The sequence below is a fragment of the Abramis brama genome (assembly GCF_963993115.1).
Source record: "Abramis brama genome assembly, chromosome: 16".
NCBI classification, from domain to species: Eukaryota; Metazoa; Chordata; class Actinopteri; order Cypriniformes; family Leuciscidae; genus Abramis; species Abramis brama.
This window is the reverse complement of record NC_139978.1, coordinates 19,776,791-19,799,576: the sequence shown is the minus strand read 5'-3', so window position 1 is coordinate 19,799,576 and position 22,786 is coordinate 19,776,791. Positions and strand designations below refer to the sequence as shown.

Here is a 22,786-nt window from a genome sequence, read left to right as displayed (position 1 = left end):
AAATAAAGTAACCATATTTGTAAATGTATTATTATTATTATTATTATTATTATTACTATTACTATTATTATACTTTCTTTAATATAATGTGTTTTCCTATAATGTGTATATAATATAAAAAATACAAACACACACACACACACACACACACACACACACATACATACAAACATGCATATATATTGTATTTTTGATCAAATAAATGCAGCCTTGTTGAGCATAAATGTATATATATATCTAGTGTGTGTGTATATTTATGTATTTATTTAGGCTCTTTTTGGGACACAATCCACCAGTTGAGAACTACTTCTTTGACCACTAAAAGAACCACAATAAATAAAACTAGTAAAACTCAACAAATGAATTGCACAGTATACAGTGTACGCTTACATATGCTCCAGGTAATCAGACTCACTGCATGTCAAAGCAGTTTCCTTCCCATTATTAGTCTACTTGCGTTCACATTGTTCAGTACTACTCCTTACAGTCATCCAAGTATTGTCTGCATGTCTGTTAGCCTGCTATATTGGCCTGAATCCAAAGTCATTGCTTCCCTTTAGGTTATTAAAAGGGTTTCCAAGGCTTAATGAGAGTCAATGTTGGCTGTGGTTTTTTGGAGCCATTCTTCAGCTGGCTGTCGCCTGTGGCGTCTGGTCCTGCTCTCAGTTGAGGGGCTGTCGATACACAGCTGCCCTGCATGCAGACATCTCTGCAGGGTTATTTATAGTTCTCCAGGGCCCTCGCCCTGTCACTGACTGATGCCTCCCAGCCTCCCGGCCCTCTGCGCGTCTCGCTTATCGAGTTTGCTTGAAGGTTATTTCTCGCAAACTGGCACACATGGACCATGAGCTGCACTCTGCTTTCAGTGTTGTTTTCCCCCTCCCCGTCTCTTTTTTGTGTCCCTTGCTTTTTTTAAGTCTCCTCACTTGCACTTTGATAAGGCCAAAATGTGAAACATACACTGATATAAAGAGATTACGCTCATGAAACATGTGCTAGTTAATGTGTCTGAGATGGCGAACATACGGATTTGTGAGCTGATAACATTTAAATTAAAGCATTTTTCAGAGGCATTTATCCAAAGTGACAGCGGCAGAGCATTCAGAGTATACAATTTATCACTTGTAATCAAATTACACAAAGTGTAATCAAACACCTGACCTTGGTGTTGCTAGTACCTTGCTGTACCAATCAAGCTACAGTCCCCCTATAATAGAGCTTCAACGAGTTCCATCCATCCATCCATCCATCCATCCATCCATCCATCCATCCATCTTCTCTCATGAACATATGTTCAGGTAAGTGGCTATCTGTGCGGACATCAGGATACATTATCAAAGATAAATTGATTTGCATGCAGTGCCACAGAGTGTGCTGTTCTAAGCTGTCTTTAGCCTTTAAACTCTTAATGAATCAGACAAGCCTGGCAGACTAATCACAATAATCCCTCCAATTACTGTGGGCTCCCCGGCCACCTCTCAAGACTAAAAGGACAACAGACTGTAATGTAGCCAGAGGGCCTGGAGCTGGAAGACTCATATTATCAAGAGAGGAACGGGGACATTACTCAACCCCTCCTCTTCCATCTGCTCATCGACTGATAGCAGCTCTCCTTCTCCTCAGCGGTGTGGCAGATTGAGCTATTATTTTGGGGAGATTTTTGTGGGTAACTTGTTCAGCTGTTATTATTAATTGTCACTTTTCAGACCATTAGTCAGCAAATCCTCTGTAAGCACCACAGGTGTTATGATGGTGACAGGTATGAAGGTTAATATTTAATTTAACCAAGCTGACATGTTGCTAAAACACAGATCACCAATGCATTACTCACTTTCCAAACCACCACCAGAATTCCTGTGGTAATGTTCTGAACATAGAGAGTCAACTGTCACGCATGCATGCATTCATTTGAACGTTAACAGCAGAATTCATGTTGCATCTTGTGCAGCATTTTGCGCTTGACACGGAGTTCTAAAGAAGCAGCACTCAAGTTAAAAGAAGTTTAACTTTTAAAAAAACGTGCTTTGTTTTTTCTCATTCCACTGCCAGTGTCTCATGTTTTTCAGTGCAAAAACACATGCAGTGTGAATTGCCACTTTGACCTATCAAATTTCATTTTTATTTTTGTGCTGTTGATTGTGGAGGACGCACTGCCTCTATTGCGTCCTCAGAAAATGCCCCTAAAGCATTGGTAAAGGGGATTTTGAATTAGCATTCATAATGTTCCAGGACAGCTTAATCCAAAAACAAATGTACATCAGCCTTGAGCTCTCAGAAGAACTGGTTGGCATTCATTGGTAAAGGAAGGATTTTGCTTGTTTTTTTATGGTGAAGCTGTTATTTCTTTTTTTTTTATGGACATGAAAAAGGGAAAAATTCCTCGCTTTATAGTCACGATGTGCCTTTAATTATAATGTACAACACTGATGCAAAAAAATGGGGGTCGAACATGTTCTGAACTAGCTGAAATAGTCCCGCTTGCTTCCACATCCCAACACCCACACACTCTCTTGTAAAAAGATGATTCATGTGCACAAACCTGAGTTGGGACTCTCTAACTCTTGACCCTCATTCAGAAATGGCTCTCATACAGCCTTTCAGCAAACCCAGACGCAAAATTATAGTCCACTTCAAATTACCCATTTCCTGACAGAACTTAAGGCCACATAAGCTGCTCAGTCTCTGCATCTTGTTCTCTTTTATATGGTTCATGGCTTTCAATTTAATGCATTATTTAGTACAGTTAATTACATAGAAATATCACGCTAACATTTTATTTAATCTTGACAAATTTTTATATTAAATAAGTTAGTAAGTTTAATATATAAAAATATTATATTAAATAAGTTATTAATAAGTTATCATAATCAACATGTTGGATGCTGAAGAAATTGGCAAGAATAAAGATCTGACTCTTGACAAGAGCCAAATTGCTATGGGAGGGCGACTGAGACGGCTTTATCTCTGAAACGGCAAGGCTTGTGTGTTGCTCCCGGTCAGCAGTGGTGAGAATTTACCAAAAGTGGTCTGAGAGGGACAAACTACAAACGGGTGACAGGGTGTTGGGTGCTCTAGGCTCATTGATGCACAAGGGCAACAAAGGCTATCCCGTCTGGTCCAAGCCAACAGAAGCTCTACTGTAGCACAAGTCATACAAAATTTTAATGATTGGTATGGGAGGAATATGTCAACACACAGTGTCTAAATGGGACATTGGAGCAGTGGAAGAAGTTGTCTGGTCCGATTAGTCCCGTATTGTTTTACATCACGTGGACAGCTGTGTACTAGCTCGCCGTTTACCTGGGGAAGTGATGGCACCAGGATTCACTGTGGGAGGACAACAAGGAGGGAGTGGGATGCTCTGGACAATGCTCTGCTGGGAAACCCTGAGTCCGGCCATTCATGTGGACGTCAATTTGACACATGCCATTGTGAGCAGGACGAGGGTCGTGGGAGAACGGTGTGGGGCCGGTGGCGTGATTGCTGATGAGCGACACCTGTGCAACGCACCGGTCTCGTATCTCTCACAGAGGAGCGGAAGAATAAAAGGAGGAGCGACGATCGTGAAGGACGAGAGAGGACCAGGCCTGGACTATTTTATTTGCGGTTTTGCTTTATTATGTGTGGTGGCAGTCGACCGTGAGGACCTGCCATCTTTACTTTCGTTTTCGTATTTTTTTATTTTATTAAAAGTGTTTGAATGTTCGCCGGTTCCCGCCTCCTTCTTCCCACAACATCGAATTGTGTTACACTGGTGCCAAAACCAGGGATGAAGGAGGAACGCGCTGTCAAAGAGCTTATTCTCTCTTTACAAAGAGAGTCAGTTTAGCTTTTGAATGTGCTCGCTTTTCACTTTCACTTTTATATAAATAATGCAACAAAGTTTGTTTTGGCTGTACAGCAGCTCTAAAAGAAAATAGTGTCATTGTCCAGCCTAAGTAAGTTCAGTGTTGATTCATTTCCATTGTAAAATCCTCTGGCCAACAAACGAACAGTACAAGATTATGATTCAGGCAGCATTACAGGTGAGAAGTAAGATTGGATAGGAACATTCAAAATACTTAATCCAGTTCCATCTGGTTGAATATCTGATTCATCATGCCAGTATGGAGATGGATTTGTTGAGGATCAGTGCCACTGGCTGTCATGTCGATGAAGCCTTCACAGGGTCTAGTTGTCTAATCTAGTTGACACTCTGCTGACACTTCAGGGATGCATTGTGTCAAGGCACAGGTCCTCCGGCCCGGATCTGGCTGACTACCGGCTGTAAACCTCGGGATAAACAGAGAGACTAATATTAGCGTAATATTAGCCATATTAGCCATAATAGAAGTAGCCATTCTTCTTATGATATAACGAGTACATCGGGTGTTACAGGAAGTGTTCCCGGTTCCGGCTGACCTAACAATCATTTAACTTATTTGAATAATAGAAATTGATTATGCATTATGTGTATGCAAGGTTAAAGAGATGTGTTTCTGCTTCCCGAACAATTCTAGGAAGGCTGTTCCAAAGTTTAGGAGCTAAATAGGAAAAGGATTATCAACTGGCCAGAATTTTGAGATCGCAATAGACGTGAAGGACTTTAAGAGCTCGCTCAAATACTGGGGGCTAAACCATTTAGTGCTTTGTAAATAATTAGCAAAAGATTTTAAAATGTATACAGTGTTTAATAGGGAGCTACTGCAGTGTTGACAGAACCGGGCTAAAATAGTCATACTTCCTGGTTCTAGTAAGAACTCTAGCTTCTGCGTTTTGTACCATTTGGAGTTTGTTTATTCAACATGCAGGGCAACCACCCAGTAGAGCATTACAATAATCTAGCCTTGAGGTCATGAACGCATGAACTAACTAAGAAAGGCGGAAGAACACCCAGTGCATCACTCTCTGCTGCGTTTGGGGCTGCATAGCTGCAGACTGGTCACAGTGCCCATGATGACCTCTGTCCACTGCCGAAAGCGCCTACAATGGGCACGTGAGCAATGAATAAACAATGCAATGCGTTTAGCAATGAATAAACGCTGAATAAGCAAAGGCTGCCTGGTCTGATGAATCAAGTTTTCTTTTAGATCAAGTGGATGGCTGCATGTGGATGTTACTTTGACATGTTCCACTTATGTACCTAAAGGTTGTTGCAGACCAGGTACACCCCTCGATAGCCCCTTAATGTCTTGGTGCTAGATAGCACAGGACACATTCAAGAGTCTTGTGGAGTCCGCATCAGAGCTGTTTTGGCAGCACAGGGGGACCTACACGATATTAGGCAGGTGTTTTTTTGTTGTTGCGGCTAATCAGTTTATGTTATTTAGCGATTCACAGAAGAAAATGTCAAGTTTGGAGCATGATGAGGTTAATGAAGATGGAATTTAATTTTTTGGAATATTTTTGGAAATTTATTTTAATTTATAAATTTATTTTATGCCTTTTAACTACTTTTTTTTGGACTTCTTGATATATAATTAGGAAGTGACAGCAGGTTATATGCTGCACAGAGGCAAGCCACCTTGCCAAAAGGTTATGTTTCTGGTTAATAGTTTAAAAAAAGAAAGAACATGAAAGTTCACAGGTCCTTCAAGATATGAAGACTTATTCAGTTGTCTGCAGATGTTCAGCTCTGTTAAACTACACAGCCTTTTGTCACACTGTCACTGGCGCTTCATTTGTTGTCTAGGAAACGGCATTAACGCCAGCCACTGTTGAATCACCACACATTTAAATGTCCAGCCAGTTTGTGTAGGAGAGAATGAGTTTAGAGGAGCGGATAAGGACGCAAGCCGACAAAAGGAAATTGCCTGAAGTGAAGGGCATAATTTCTTGTCTTCATCAGTAGGCATGAAATTCAAGGATAGTGTGATTTACAGGGGAAATATTTGATAAGTTGTCATGGAAACTCAGTCTGCTGTCCACTAAAGTTGCGGGTTTTTTTCATGTGAAAAATCCCCTCAACACATATATACACACACACACACCCACACAGCACTTCCATGTGGCACTTTCCCAACGTGTAAACAGCTCTCCTCCCAGAATGTGCCTCCTTCAAAGACTGCATAAATGAAGAAAAAAAAAAAGCCCATGCAGGTGTTTGCACTTGGACCTTTTCCTTTCCACTTTGCTCCCAGTTATTTATTTGAATGCTTGTCAAGCTCTCTGTGGTAACAGCCAACAGTGATGATAAGAGCTTGACGGTTGATTGATTGATTTGCACTTGGTGGTTTGAGATAGACTCTTGGACCATTTTTACTGGTTAATGCATTATGATTCATCATCTGACAAAATGACAGTTCAAGTTGCATATCCATTTACGTCATTTGATGTAATTTGTGAACCATATGGCACCACTTATTTTCTATTGTTATTAAGTTGTAAGAAAGCCATATGTAGGGCATATGTATCAGCAACTACATCAAGATACATTTCAATGAATACCTCACAAAAATTAATTTGGATTGCAATTAAAATACTGCTTAAAACTAGTTTTGAACTAATATTAGTCTTTAAATACTAATAAAAAATGAAATATAACAAAATGATGCCAGTTCAAAAGAAACATTGAACTTTAAAGACTACACTGAGCTTGTAATGTAAACCGCATGCATGTGAAAGATTTTGAAGAACTACACTGAAGATCTGCAACTTATCTGTCAATTAACAATTGAGAAATTTGTGAAAATTTGTGTTTGTCTATTATAGTGTTTATTAATATTTTAATATTTGTTAGTGTTTAGCTTTTATTTTTATATTTTCTGTGTTCATTTTAATTGTAGTTTTTTTTATCAATTTAGTTGTGCTTTTGCCATTTTTATTACAACATTATTACCTTTTGAACATTTCTATTAAATTTCTAATTTCTATCTAAAGCGTGCTGACGGAAGACTTCATCCAAGCCTTTTTCTTTTTTCCCGCAAACTTTCTGTAAAAAGCAGTCCAAACACTATCGCCATTTCTTCTTGCCCATTGTCCGCCATGTTTGTTTACTCTGTAAAGTCACGTTTGGAAACCGCAAGAGGTTTTTCGAGATTTCCCTTTTTCACAGTCGAGAAATCTGGTTGTTTGTGAATTGAATCTGTTAGTATGTGGCATGTACTCTACTCAATATAGGAACAAAACTGTTGTATCGTTATGTTTGTGGTCTCTCACATATTAAAAATCTTTTAGTGTGGGCCAGCCTTAACATGTCCATGCGTTTTAGCTGATGATGACGTCATTAGTTCAACAAAACACACGTAAGGAATGACAGTGGTGATGATTTACCTCGGATACAAGCAAGAGTGAGCGTGCAGTGTATTCGTGCAGAGTGAGCGCAATCTGAGCTGCAAATGAATGGCTCGCAGTCAGCTTTCTCCACAATAGAGTTCGTTTGCAAGCAGCAGAAAGCTGCCTCCATGCAACACACATACAGTACACAAGTGTCGTTCACCAGAGTTCTGTTTTCTTCGCAATGCATGTTTGTGATGACGTGAGATGAACGCAAAGGCACCAGGGTTTGATAGAATCGAGGGAGTGTAAAACCAGACCATCGCTGCGGGGGTGCCTAAAACAAATACACTCAGATTTAGACCGTGGCAAACGTGCCCAGTGTGAAACCCCCCAATGACGCTTTTCCACTGCATGGTACGGCTCACTGTTTGGCGCTTTTCCACTGCATGGTATGGCTCACTTAAATAGTACCACCTTGGTTGAGGTTCCAAGTGTGCCGTACCGGTTCTAAAATGTGACGTGTAAACACTGCAGATCACTGATTGGTCAGAGAGAATCGTCACTACCAGCATCATTGGATTTGCAAAACAAGACACCAAACCCGCTAGCAGCAACAGCCACCGCAGTATCATTTGTTCACACAACTTTTTTAAACAACTTGCTTTAAATGTCTGTAACACACAACTTGAAAAAAGAAATGGCTGAATCGTGGTCAGTAGACGAGGTGCAGACGTTCCTCTCGTTGGTAGCCAAGGAGAGGAGGAGCGGATGATGTCACGACAGTAGGTGGCGCAACTATAACGATCAGTCTATAATCCCACCCAAATTTGAAGCGGTACTAACTGCAGTGGAAAAGCAAACCGAGCCGTGCCGTGCTGAGTCTTCCCACGCAGTGGAAAAGAGAAGCGAGCCGTACATTGCCGTACCGAGCCGTACCATGCAGTGTAAAAACTCCATAAGATTTGCCCAGCACATAAACAGGAATGACTTTTCATAAACCTGTATTTAGGTCTATTAAGGACATCATCATAATTTTGCCACATATTAGGATCCTGTGATATCTTGCCATTAATATAAAGAGACTTATAATGAAAAATAATTCTATTAATATTGTTCATAATATACATTTTTATTAGGCATTCCACCGTATCCGACACCTGTAGTAGGAAAAACCCATCAAGACTAGGTATTAGATTTATATTCACCTCTCTTTATTGAGATTCTACTCAAGCATTTCAAGTGTGTCTGTCTCTGTTGGAGACTGAAGGAGATCATGCTGGTTGAGCTCAAGCCGAATACTTAGAGAAACAGCAGAAGACATTTTCTTAAATGAATTCCCATAGCCTATAAAATAGAGTTTGGAAATTGCTGTAAAATGACACTACAGGGGACCAGTAAGCATGAACGGTCAAGGCACTGGAAAAGATTCATTTTTCGTAGAGGAATGGCAGAATATTTAGGCATTGGCTTAATGTGTTGCTTCAGGGACAGCAGGAAATGTTGTGTTGATGCATTCAAAACCGAAGTAAAATCTACAAGGCAAAAACAAGTGTCATTATCAGACGTTGTGTTAACACATGTACTCCTCATGGATTTCTTAGCATCCGTGTGCCCAGTTTGTGTTTGTGCATGTGTCTGCATTCATGCATGTTTGTGAAAAAGCAATAAAATCAGCGTCACTGAAAAGGCCCTTTTGTTAAGTGACTCCAGCCATAGGTAATCAGGTTTATGGTTTCCTAGCAACAATGCCCTTTCAAATCTCCTCCAGAACAAACCTGACCGAGGTTTTATGTCCACCTTGAATTGAACTAAAACACATAGACCACTGTAGGATTTCATTTTAATTGTTTAATTGTCTCATTTGTTTCATACAACCTGAAATATTCTGTGTTTGTAACGTAACAATGTATTTTGAAGTACATGTGTGTGTTGCTCATTTCTTGCAACATCTTTTTTGTATGTTCCCTTCAGGGTAAGATGGTGAAAGGCATGGGAGGGGCAATGGATCTAGTGGCCAGTGCTGGAACTAAAGTGGTTGTTACAATGGAGCACTCTGCTAAGGTAGGTGTAATCATATGAGACTGCGTTATGCTGGCTTTCTATATTGCATTTGAATTTGTTAGCAGTTTGTAAATAATAGTGTAACTTGCATTTCAGACACAATGTGGATGCCTATTTGTGCTCTGCTAATGAAATTAGTTCCAAAAGAAGCCGTATTATTTTGGAATAATTTGCAAAGCATGTCACAGAGCAACTGAAAGCCATTCTGGAATGTTTCTAATTAAGACAAGCAGAACAACAAACAATAAAGTGGTCTGGTGCTGTTATAAGCAGGGGTTCAATTTGGCCGGAATGATCCAGAATGACATTCCGGCAGTACACGCATTCCATCTCCAGTGACTTAGTGACGACTTCAAAAAGAACCTTCATTACAAAAATTCATTACATATTTATGCTTTCCTCGTAGCAGTAGCAAATTGAAAAAGTATAATACTGCTAAAAGTGTGTCATTTCCAATATATGCACTTTCCTTCAAATGTTTTTCTTTTCTTTTTGAAAGAAATTATTCATCAAATATGCATTCAGTTGATCAGAAGTGACAGTAAAGACTTTTAAATTGTTGAAATGCAAACTGCTGATCAAAAAATGCTTTCTATTCATCAAAGTATCCTACAAAAGTCTATCACGGTCTCCACAAAATTATTGAGCTGCACAACTGTTTAATATTGATAATTCTTGAGCACCAAATCAGCATATTAGAATGATTTCTGAAGGATAATGTGACACTGAAGACTGGAGTAATGATGCTGAAAATTCAGCTTTGCATCACAGGAGTAAAATTAAGTTTTAAAATAGATTAAAATGGAAAACAGTCATTTTTAATTGTAATAATACTTCACAATACTATTGTTTTTACTGTATTTTTGATCAAATAAAATGCAGCTTTGGTGAGCATAAGAGATTTATTTCAAAAAACATTTGAAAAAAATCTTACTGACCCCAAACCTTTAAATGGCAGTGTATGTTAGCAATTGTGCTTGCTATATTAAAAGTTATAGACTGTATGCGGTCTAACCCGTTTCGAACTTTAGAAGACTTGTTTAGAAGTCTAGTTTAGAACCCGGGATCCTTCGTGTTGAAGTAAGAATCATACCACTGGACCGACATCATATAGGTATTAGTCATATTTGTATATTTATCCATGTCATGTAGTACCTTTCTAGGTCACCAGAATCACCACTAAATTGGAACTCTTTCCCCACCTCGGAAATCCCAATTTAAACCCTTTTTTTTTTTTTAAATGTCAGCACTTTTGGAACACTGCTTAGAAAGGTTAAATAAGTGATGTCTCTTTCCCTTGAGAGGATGGCAAATCAGCTCTTGAAGATTAAAGGTATAAGACCAAAATATATTGCATTGAACATCATTTTGCGAAGATACAATGTGGTATTTGTTGTAATTCCTTTGAGTAGTTTGTTTTAAATGTAGAAGGAAGTGATGATTGCATCAATCAGTTTTAATGATTCTCATTGCATGGCACGTATTCCCTGTGAGAAGGGCATCATTATTTCCTGTGAGTGACAGAATCTCTTTTCCCTAAGCAGACAGTTGGAGAGGCGTCATTATTCTGAGAAGCTTTCAGCTTTGCAGACAGTGTCAGTGGTATATGCCTCATATATTTCCAATCTGATAGTTACCCAAAAATGAATATTCTATCATTATTTACTCACAAAATATATTTTTTGCCATACAGTTTATAGTTACCAGGGGCTCCAAACAGCACAAAAAAAACAACAAAAAACAAACAGACAAACTAGGGATGCACAACACATCGGTAACCTTATTGGTTATTGCCTGGTTTAGAGACTTAAGATATTGGATATTTGCATTCTCATTTCCTCTGTTTTTACATTTAGATTAAGGCTCACTTAAAGTTCATCTTTAAACAATGTTTTACACAATACACCATAATCTTTAGCAAATTTAAAAAATGAATATCCATTTTTCATACTGCATATAATTCTTAATGTTATAATGCCTAAATTCACCTTTAGCATTTAAAATAATTGATTTTATTTTTTAGGGTTTTATTTTTCTGAGTGTCTATTTACATAAAGTGCAAATAAATAGCCCTTCTTGTTGGCAAAGGGTATATATACTAACTCCGCCCACCATTGTCTGATTGAGCCAGACAAAATTAGAAAAGAAATCTGGTTGTTGGCGCTAGTCACGACTGACCGAAGTTCGAATCTGCCTTTTTCCATCGCATATCAGTTCGAAGAGGCATTCATTTTAAATAAAACAAAGAAAATATTCGAAAAGTGGAAATAAAGTGCCTAACGGGTATATAATAGTGGGAATCAAGTGTTTAACTGGTAGGGTTATGGGTAGGGGAGAGGAAGAGGGACAGGGACAAGTAATGTCCCAATAATTCAGCATCCATTTATGATTTTAATAAATAATATAATTTTAATTGAAAATGCTGTTATTATTGCACACTGTTGTTACAATACACTGAGGTACAAATGGTATCTGCCACTGTTTACACCAAGTAACATCTGAAAAAAAATATTTTAATGTATTTAGACAAAATAGTATAGAATTTTAATAGTGTTAATTTATAAATTTTTGGCCATGACATGAAAATAACTATAGGTTTAAAGGTGTCGACCACAGTTTTAATATTGGTGAATCCCTACAAGAAAGCATCATGAAAGTATCATAAAATTGTCTTACACATTGTCACCAGTCGCGAGCGGTGCGATGCGACAAAAGCAAATAGAGCCCATTATAATCTGCGATCCTGTCTACACTGGATGCCACCAATTCTTGACAGTAAACTGATGCCCCGTTATATTTCAGACGTACTTAAAGCGATTGCGCTACTTCTGACACGAAGAACAAATGGATTTGCAATGGTCGCTTTTTCGCGTCTAGTGTAGACAGCCTCTAACTGTGGAAACGGTGGTGTCCGGTGTAGACATGGTGTCATGCTTTATATTTCAAATTTTTTGAAGCCTTTCAATAGCTTTGTATGGCTTTAGAAGATTTGTAATATACTGCATGAGTCACATGGACTACATTTTCTGCTGCTTTTATGGTGCCATTTTGTAGCTTGACAGTCTTATGAACTGTGATTGAATGGAATGAGCTCTGTAAAGATTCTTCAAAAACCTTTGAAAGCATGCGGTTTGGAACGACGCGAGGGTGCTCTTTACTATTCCGTTAAACAGTTCTTTAGGTACAGCTTTAGTAGTATATCCAGTGCATTTGCAGTTTTTCAGTTCAACTCACATGCTGTAAAGAAGCTGCCTCAAATGAAATCTTCAAGTTTTAATAAAATTAGTGAAAAAAAACAAAAAAAACATTCAAGCATAGATTTGGATGCTTTGCTATGTCCATCATCAAAACACCCTATTGAACATAAATGACACCGTTGCTCAATAATCTGTCAGAGTTCAGTGTTTCCATCTGTGAAATGTGCTTAAATTTGTTCAAGGGTCGCGAATAGTCTCGTTTATGAAGGTGGTGACATAATTCCCTTCACACTCCTCAGATCGCATTAGCCCAGGCAGAGATGGAGTGAAAGACAAGAGGGATGGGCATAGAAAGATATGGCTGCTGTTCACATGCTGCCCTTGCCTTGCCTCTGCTGGCAGTGGCTGCCCCGTGGGAAGGCTAACAGGGCCAGCTGCCTGCCCCTGGTGGGATGAGCTCTCTGGACATGAGTAGAATTAACCACCATCAACTATCTAATTATTATCTCCTGATCCAAAAGAACATGGAGTCGGCTGGGCCAGTGTATCCATTACGGTCAATGATGAACACAGCTAGCTTTGAGTGTTTTCTGTAGCCTACCCACTGGCTGAGTGGAGGATGAATTTAATTTCAGGATTCAATTGAGAATTCCTTTTTTACTTTTAATTTCTAAATCTAAATTCTAAATTGACCATGCAGAATTGAAATTCAAATTTATAATCAAAATGGAATGTAGTGTAAATTAAAAATGTACAAAAATGTATTATCCAAGTATTTTTTTTTTACTATTATATTACTAAATTACTAAAAATTGACTTCTTATCTATCTTGACAATTCCATTTAATGAACTGAAAGGCAGTGAATTCTTAAATCTTGAATTTTAGCTGACCCTGGTGATCGACAGTCCTCATTATTATGTATTAATATTAGGGCTGTCAAAGTTAACGCATGCGATTAATTCAAAATCCTTAAAATAGTTTAGATGGCAGTGTATGTTAGCAATTGTGCTTGCTATATTAAAAGTTATAGACTGTATGCGGTCTAACCCGTTTCGAACTTTAGAAGACTTGTTTAGAAGTCTAGTTTAGAACCCGGGATCCTTCGTGTTGAAGTAAGAATCATACCACTGGACAAATAAATTACTGAAGCATGTGAAATTGCATCATTAGCATAATCTTAGAAGTCTGGAGTTTATCACTGAGCATCTACAATGGCGCGAGCACCTGTAACCCTGGTAGGCGGAAAATGTCTATTCTAACCCTTTAACGGGAGCTCTGTCAGATTGTGTTTTGTTCTGAAGAGTGTGAGCACTCAAGCATTGCGCTGTGTGAAATACAGACTGAACGGAACGTCAAAACATCCAACCGCTGGCCAGAAGATATGCAAATTACGTTTCTTGGCTGGATAAAGCAAACCAGCGTCTCGCTAGTAAAGTTTTGATGGATGAGGATGAATTCGCAGCACAGAGTTCACCAAACTTGAACTTTGGAACGCAGCGAAATGCAAAAACTTTTCGCATGAGCTTGCGTTTCCGGTCTGACGCATTCGCATGCGTTTGAATGGAAGTCAATAGAACGAACAGCGCAGTGACCGTCCCTTTACAGTAAGTCCGTTATGTGGATGCACAAACAAACCTTGTATGTGCACTCTTGACTCACTGATCGCACATTGTATTTATGCACAAACACATTTCAGTACATTCACGTTGTTTCCACACACATTCAGGATAATGTTTTGATTTGTCATCATGAGTATGTTGCTGCGTTTAGTAATTCTACATGAATCCGTGTACTGTAGTAGGTATGCATAATTTGGTTATTTGCTGTTCTTTTGGAAAGACACTTCAATTTACCTTGAAAGCAGATAGCAGAAAATACAGTTTTGTGAGAATCACCTGGTTTACTTTGATGGATACAGCAGATGATGAACAAATGAACGTGTTAAACAAGATAAATGGTGTATGCTTAATTTCATGATTCATCAAACGCACAAAAGGTTGTGATCACAATTTAAAAAAATGATCTACTGACAGCCCAATTTATATATTTATTTATATGGATTGAAAGACATTTTATTTTTTGATTTGTTCTACAGTATATTTTATAGTCTTTGTTTTGTTATTTGATGTATTTCGTAGGGTGATAAACACAAGATCATGGAGAAATGCAATCTGCCTCTGACCGGAAAACAGTGTGTGGACCGTATAATCACAGAAAAGGTGAGTTTTGGTATAAAACATTCATGGTTTTTACCCTTTTAGCATTAGGAGACTGCTTTAATTAACAGCCCACACCAGTCTCTTCTGGTACAGAATAAATGTCATCTATTCAGCAGCTTATCACTTCATCAATATACCGAATCAGCCTCGGATTAAACTTCAGTCACCACAGTGAAAAGCTTTGAAAATGGCTTTGCTCTTTTCTCTTAACTTATGTGCGAAGACATAAAGGGACATGACCAATTGTTATGACACTGCACATAGGCAGTAGAAAATGGAAATCTAATTATCGGACCAACCCTAATCAAATCTCCTGATCGGAGCGGCATTACACATCAACATATTTTTTCAAACACAGAGCTCTTTAATGTGAATGTTACTTAATAATATTATCAGCCCTGCCACATGGCCAAGGATCGGAGAGCTGGGAAAATCACAGCTGGATTGTGGAGAGTAAGGATTTTTTTGTCCTCTCATCTCATCAAATAAGCCTTAGGAGATGGTCCAGGGGCTCTTGAATGATACAGCTGGCACTCGTCGAGCCGGCCTCTCGTCTCACCAGTGTTATCACTGAACTGTAGAACAGCAGTCTTACCTGCCTTCCTCCCCTCCTTACCTTTTAGTCTTCTCTCTGTCCCCTACTTCCTCATTATATGCTTTGCCAGCGTTTGCTTTTGTAACAGTCGCACAACGTGGTTTCTAATGAAAGGATTCTGTCAACATTTATAAAGGTTAGAGCTCTCCAGCTACACTGCCACCACCTTCTATTCAGCCTGTGTTTGTCATGCCACCCTGCTGTTTAACATAGCCCCTGTCTGTCAGCCTAACAAGCTGTGCTTCAGCCCTGGTAATAAGAACCGCTCGGATGTTTAACCTTCATGTTCTGCGAGACCCCAAGGCTGCTGTAGTAGCTCAAGAAACATGAAGTATCTGCTTGATACTTGGTGGCTTTTTCTAATCTTAAGAGGACTGATTACAAAGAACTGATTATAATTTCAACATGATAACAGAGGAATGTTATCAAGTTGAAATTATAATCAGTTCTTTGTAATCAGTCCTCTTAAGATTAGAAAAAGCCACTAAGTATCATAATAACAAAATGTTATATTTTGTCTGTTTGGGGTCTCGGATATTACAGATTAATTTGCACGTTAACATTTTCTGATGGCTGTTCCATACAACAACTGTAATATATATAATGTATATAGTTTAGTTATCATATTACTTATTTAGTTATCATCTTCATTTGGTAATTTACACCCTGTTGTTGGTTATTATTTTGTTGAATAACACTAAAAAAATTATGTTTTTGAAAATATGTCTCATGTTCACCAAGGCTGTATTTCTTTGATTAAATACAGTAAAAACAGTAATATCATGAAACATTATTATAATTTAAAATTACTTATCTTTTTATGTGTATGTATATATATATATATATATATTTAATTTTTTTTTTTTTTTTTTAATGTAACACATTCTTGTGATGGCAAAGCTTCAGTGTCACATGATCCTTCAGAAATCATTATAATATGCTGCTTTGGTGCTCAAGAAACATTTCTTATCATTATCAGTGTTGAAAATTATTGTGCTGTGGTTTTTAAATGGTTCTTTGACTAATAGAAAGTTCAAAAGAACATTTATTTGAAATATTTTAATTGAAATATTTGATTATATTTTATTTTAATGATTCTGAAAGCATTGAATGAGATCCTATAATAATTTAATATAGATTTACAGTAGTAACATTAAATCATATTTTATTATATGATATGATTAATATCATATTTTTTAAATATGATGGTTTCATTATTATAAATATGGTGATTATCTCTAAGGTGGACACCCAACTTAATATATGATATTTACTATCTGAAATGGAAAAGTCAGCATTATCATGTTAATTATTGTGCCTTTCGCCCCAACAGCAGGGGCGCCTTTAATACCATACTTTTACATATTCTTCTTCTTCTTCTTCAAAAATGAAAATCCTTAAGAAGACATTTGTCTCAAAATATATTCACTAATTTTTTAGTGAATCTCGTTTGCTACTTAAATCTACAACACTGTTAAAAAAACACATTAAATATTAGATCAAATTAGCACAGAATCAACTTTGCGCTGATGCCCGCGATCGCGTCAACACTGAAAAAAAAAGTGTGTTGGATTTACGTGATTTAATAGTGCACGTCGGTCCCACATGAATCTATTAAGTTAAACAAACGTAATTTGTTCATGTAACTTGAACATCATGGAATGTAATCATTTTAAGTGACCCAATTAAGTAGTCTCAAGTGAATTTCAGAAGACTCCCTGACATGATTCAGGTATTCAAATTCATATATACATTCATCCTATAAGATTTAATATCTTTTAGTGTCTCACATTTGAATTACAAGACCATAGCTAGTAGTAATATTGAATTACTACACTTATTAGCATCTTAAATGCTAAGAGTTACATGCTCCTTCAGCCAAAGCAGTTAAATATAACTGAATCAGTCCACAGCCTAACCAAATGTTCCACTCTTCTCCACAATGGTAACTCACTGTAATTTAAATGGTTCAAATAATTCCAATGTAATTGAACATTAAACACAATTACACACTATGAAGTCTTCCCCTTTTCTCATTTCCTCAAAAACACATAAAATAACACTTAATTCCAACATTGATTCTCTCTTAATTCAGCCATATGCAAAGCATGCTGGGAACTAACAAGCACCACCCAGTTTTAATTAATGCATCACAAATCATTCATGTAATCCAACACAAACGGATTAAGTAAAATTAAATTTTACATATATTTAAGCAGATTGAACACAATCAAATTAAGTTAGGACAAAATGTATAGCAATTGTTTTGCTTAAGCTCATTTTAACTAAGCAATTTGAACAAGCAGTAAAAATCTTTTTTTTCAGTGAAGGATCAGATCATTTCCACGTGCATCTTGAAAAGCAGATGTTTTGGAAAGTGCTATGGCAAGTTTTTGTGCCGTCTAGTGGTTTAGAGGAAAATAAAATCAAAGGAGACTTTTACCCAGTGGAGCCTTTAACCCCATTGTACCCTACATTTCAAAATTACTGTTGACCCCAAACATAAAGACTGTAAAGTCACTCTCAGAAGAACATGAGGGTTAAGCTGTCTTTTTGAACCTCCCACAAAAATATTACAAAGAAAGAGCAACTGTTCAAGCCAATGAATGAAACTTAACCGTATGTGATTCATATGTTAGTTAATGAACTTATTGTTATAAGATGCTCTTCATGTGTTGTCCTAGAAATGTAACTAATACAGGGCAAACATTGTTTCCTAGAATGAATATTAATCTAAAAGTGGCTTTCTCTGCCAATTTGCAACTTGTCATCTCAGCAGCACGCATATCTCCAGCAATGGAAGTTTTTATAGAAACATTGCTGGCAAGCTGTGATGTGATTACGCCATCCATCTTGCCATATTTGACTGTTCAATTTGCCTTCCCCTGATTGTTGAAAAAAAACAAAACAATCATGCAGCACAATATCTCTGAGGAGAGAAACATTTTTTGGACTGTCAGAGTTTACGGCTGGGACACTGGCAGGTAGATTAATGCTATCGTCTGCATTGTTACACACCCAAGCAAATCCTCCAGCAATTAGAGCCTCTCATTCAGATGGAAGAGAGGATACAGAGACAGCAGGCTCAAGGTGAAGCGACAGCAAGCGTTCTGCCCATGGCAGGTTGTGCTCCACAGGTACTGGGTGTAATGAGACTACAGAGACTATATATATATGACCATTTTCTCAAGCATGATTTGATCCAAAGAGCATCTAGAGGTTCAGTGAAAGCAAGAACATCTGACGATCTGTACGAAGGAGTTCACAAAATTACTTTAATAGTGACCAAGAAATAGTGCAAAGTTGGAAATATGTAATATTCCTTTTTTTTCATCAGAACTATTTCCAGGTTTAAATTCCTTGGTTTTCTGACAGAAACATGTTTTTATTTCATTACATCACAAAGTGCCTTTTCTGTGGGGTTTTTTTTTTTCACTACATTGCATTTCTCTACCCTGTCTAACCACATCCTCAAGGTCAGAAGAGTTAATTTACACATGGCTGCACATTTGATGGCACTTCTGTCATGGTCACATTGTTGTCCTTTCTTCTCCAGGCGGTATTCGATGTGGACAAGAACAAAGGTTTAACCCTGATTGAGGTTTGGGAGGGTCTGACACCAGCTGACATTAAAAAATGCACCGGGACAGACTTCGAGGTGAATGACACAACTGATGAATTACACAAACAGTTAATAAAATTGAACACTTTGCACCATACTTTATGTAGTATCCATTGCCCAAAAATCCATTTAACAACAAATAAAGCCCTTTAATGCTTTAATGAATCATCATCCAGAATACAAGTTCATAACTTTGACTTCTTTTTTTTTTCTTTTTTTTTCTTCAAACAGGTCTCTCCTAACTTAAAAGCAATGCAGCAAATTTAACACATTTCGGAAAAATGCTTAATTTTGTTCGGACTGCAGACGGAAACCAAACACTTTTTAAATCCCCAACTCAACTACTTTTAGGTCTTCAACTGAAGATTTGCTAGGACATTTCACATATTTAAAACGCATATTTAAAAAGGCCATTGAGCCATCACAGTAACTTCATCTGTTCAAATAAAGTCCTTGAATGTGCAATAGCCTGAATAATTGTTGTTTTAGCAACATCAATTTATTTAGTAAAAGCAAATGTTTTGTTAGAATATTGAATACAGAATATTGTCAATAGGTTAAACAAGAAGTATTGTGTTTAATCACACAAAACAATCCATCTACATTTCATAATTAAAACACAATTGCCATTAAATTTAACTTTACAGGTCTAAGGCCTTAAATGTTCTGTTCAGTGTGTACATATTTGAACTAAGCAATAAATGTCTATTAATGAAACATCATTAATGAAACATCTTGTGTTTTTATATTCATGTACTGCAGTTTATTGTTAAACCCTCATATTGTTTTAAAGTTATTACTTAATTTCTTTAGTGGAACACAAAAGATGTTAAGCAGAATAGGTTCTTTTCACAATGACGTCAGTTAACTTCCACCTATCCGCAAAGCAGTGTTTCTCTTCTTCCCTATTACCTTCGCACCGGAGACTTCACGTGAAATTGTTGTAACAACTTGAAATAGGAAAGTTATAAGTTAAGAGTAAGCTAATGATTATTTATTTACACGGTTAAGTTCTTTTGGTAACGTTATTGATTATTTCCATTCTGTAACTGCCTTAGATGCTTAGGGAGGTAGGCTAGCTAGCAGACACTTTAACACCAATGTTATAGTCTATTGTCTTTGAATTGCTGTCTGAGTTGTATGACAATGATTACATTTCCACAAAATCTGTAATTTGGAATAACAAGAATATTGTTTAAAGGGGTCATATAATGGTACATGCACTTTTACAAGTTGATTGTACTGAAATGTGTGTTGGCAGTGCCTGTACACAACCATCATAAAATGATAAAAATCCATCCAGTGTTTTTTTTTTAATCTTCTTATATGTTTCCTCCTGTCTCAAATCAAGCTGTTTGATATTGTGACGTCACAATATCGACGCCCCTCCCACGATGGGTGAATGACAGCAGCGTTTCAATCAGTACCAACTATTTGTGTTCCTGCTGATATATATATACAGTGAGGAAAATAAGTATTTGAACACCCTGCTATTTTGCAAGTTCTCCCACTTAGAAATCATGGAGGGGTCTGAAATTGTCATCGTAGGTGCATGTCCACTGTGAGAGACATAATCTAAAATAAAAAAATCCAGAAATCACAATGTATGATTTTTTAACTATTTATTTGTATGATACAGCTGCAAATAAGTATTTGAACACCTGAGAAAATCAATGTTAATATTTGGTACAGTAGCCTTTGTTTGCAATTACAGAGGTCAAACGTTTCCTGTAGTTTTTCACCAGGTTTGCACACACTGCAGGAGGGATTTTGGCCCACTCCTCCACACAGATCTTCTCTAGATCAGTCAGGTTTCTGGGCTGTCGCTGAGAAACGAGTTTGAGCTCCCTCCAAAGATTCTCTATTGGGTTTAGGTCTGGAGACTGGCTAGGCCACGCCAGAACCTTGATATGCTTCTTACAGAGCCACTCCTTGGTTATCCTGGCTGTGTGCTTCGGGTCATTGTCATGTTGGAAGACCCAACCTCGACCCATCTTCAATGCTCTAACTGAGGGAAGGAGGTTGTTCCCCAAAATCTCGCAATACATGGCCCTGGTCATCCTCTCCTTAATACAGTGCAGTCGCCCTGTCCCATGTGCAGAAAAACACCCCCAAAGCATGATGCTACCACCCCCATGCTTCACAGTAGGGATGGTGTTCTTGGGATGGTACTCATCATTCTTCTTCCTCCAAACACGTTTAGTGGAATTATGACCAAAAAGTTCTATTTTGGTCTCATCTGACCACATGACTTTCTCCCATGACTCCTCTGGATCATCCAAATGGTCATTGGCAAACTTAAGACGGGCCTTGACATGTGCTGGTTTAAACCTTGGTGTGCAGGGGAACCTTCCATGCCATGCATGATTTCAAAGCATGACGTCTTAGTGTATTACCAACAGTAACCTTGGAAACGGTGGTCCCAGCTCTTTTCAGGTCATTGACCAGCTCCTCCCGTGTAGTTCTGGGCTGATTTCTCACCTTTCTTAGGATCATTGAGACCCCACGAGGTGAGATCTTGCATGGAGCCCCAGTCCGAGGGAGATTGACAGTCATGTTTAGCTTCTTCCATTTTCTAATGATTGCTCCAACAGTAGACCTTTTTTCACCAAGCTGCTTGGCAATTTCCCCGTAGCCCTTTCCAGCCTTGTGGAGGTGTACAATTTTGTCTCTAGTGTCTTTGGACAGCTCTTTGGTCTTGGCCATGTTAGTAGTTGGATTCTTACTGATTGTATGGGGTGGACAGGTGTCTTTATGCAGCTAACGACCTCAAACAGGTGCATCTAATTTAGGATAATAAATGGAGTGGAGGTGGACATTTTAAAGGCAGACTAACAGGTCTTTGAGGTTCAGAATTCTAGCTGATAGACAGGTGTTCAAATACTTATTTGCAGCTGTATCATACAAATAAATAGTTAAAAAATCATATATTGTGATTTCTGGATTTTTTTTAGATTTAGATTATGTCTCTCACAGTGGACATGCAAGTATATTTTATATACTCTTATGTAAATTTTCTCAACTAATTGTTACATTTCACATCCATTAATGCAAGTGGCCTGAAGGAAAAGCCAATATTATCCAATTTCAAAACAACAAACAAACACAACCTATAAAAAACTACACTAAAGAATAAAGAATAACTACACTTAACTTTATGAAAGTTATGGTGCTGCTTCAAATTAAGTATAAATGAAGTAATTTCAACTTAAATTATATTAAAACTGACTTAAATCAAGTTGAATCTCATATAACTTTAAAATAAGTTAAGCGATTTCAACTTTTTTTAAGTAATGTAAAAACATTACTGCATTATTGCAACAGTGCATGACAAACAATAAAATGTCTATTCCTGTTTATTGAATTAACCTGCTTTACATGTCCTCCTGCAATATTAGTCTGAGACAACGGAACTCCTGGTTAACCACAGATGATCTCATCATAATCAAGTTTCTCTGTCAGTTCGCATTAAAGGAAAAGGGACTTCACCCTGACCCTGCTTTCATTGCATCTTTTCTAAATTTAGCCTAATGAAAGTGAAAGGTGACCGAGACTGTCTTTCTAACATCTCCTTAAAATTGGATAGCCTATTTGAATAGTTGTATCATCTTTTTTGAGAGTATTGAAGCTCTACAATTTAAGCTTGTTGTTTTGTCATTTGTATGACGCATCTGTTTACACTTGTTGCACAACCGTTTGTTGCTTCACAAATCAGTCTTGCAAACATGTACAGCGACTGTGTTGATATTAAACTTGAAAGAGTGAATGTGTGTGATGCACGGATGGAGGATTCGCCCGCCCTGTTCCTCGACACAAACATTAGTTGTTCAACAACATCAAATGAATTAATGAAATCCGCACGAGCCTTGCGCGCGCCACATGCTATCTAATTGC

At 37.7% G+C, this 22,786-nt stretch overlaps 1 protein-coding gene across 1 annotated transcript in view; it reads left to right on the top strand.

Annotated features, from left to right (window-relative positions):
• oxct1a (3-oxoacid CoA transferase 1a) overlaps positions 1-19,614 on the top strand; it is a 57,391-nt gene extending 37,777 nt beyond the window's left edge. Inside the window, exons 14-17 of the mRNA XM_084087452.1 lie at positions 9,169-9,258; positions 14,595-14,675; positions 18,827-18,928; positions 19,124-19,614. Coding sequence (XP_083943578.1) covers positions 9,169-9,258; positions 14,595-14,675; positions 18,827-18,928; positions 19,124-19,159 — 309 coding nt within the window. The 3' untranslated portion in view covers positions 19,160-19,614. The remainder of the gene's footprint in view (positions 1-9,168; positions 9,259-14,594; positions 14,676-18,826; positions 18,929-19,123) is intronic.
• Positions 19,615-22,786: the final 3,172 nt, after the last annotated feature.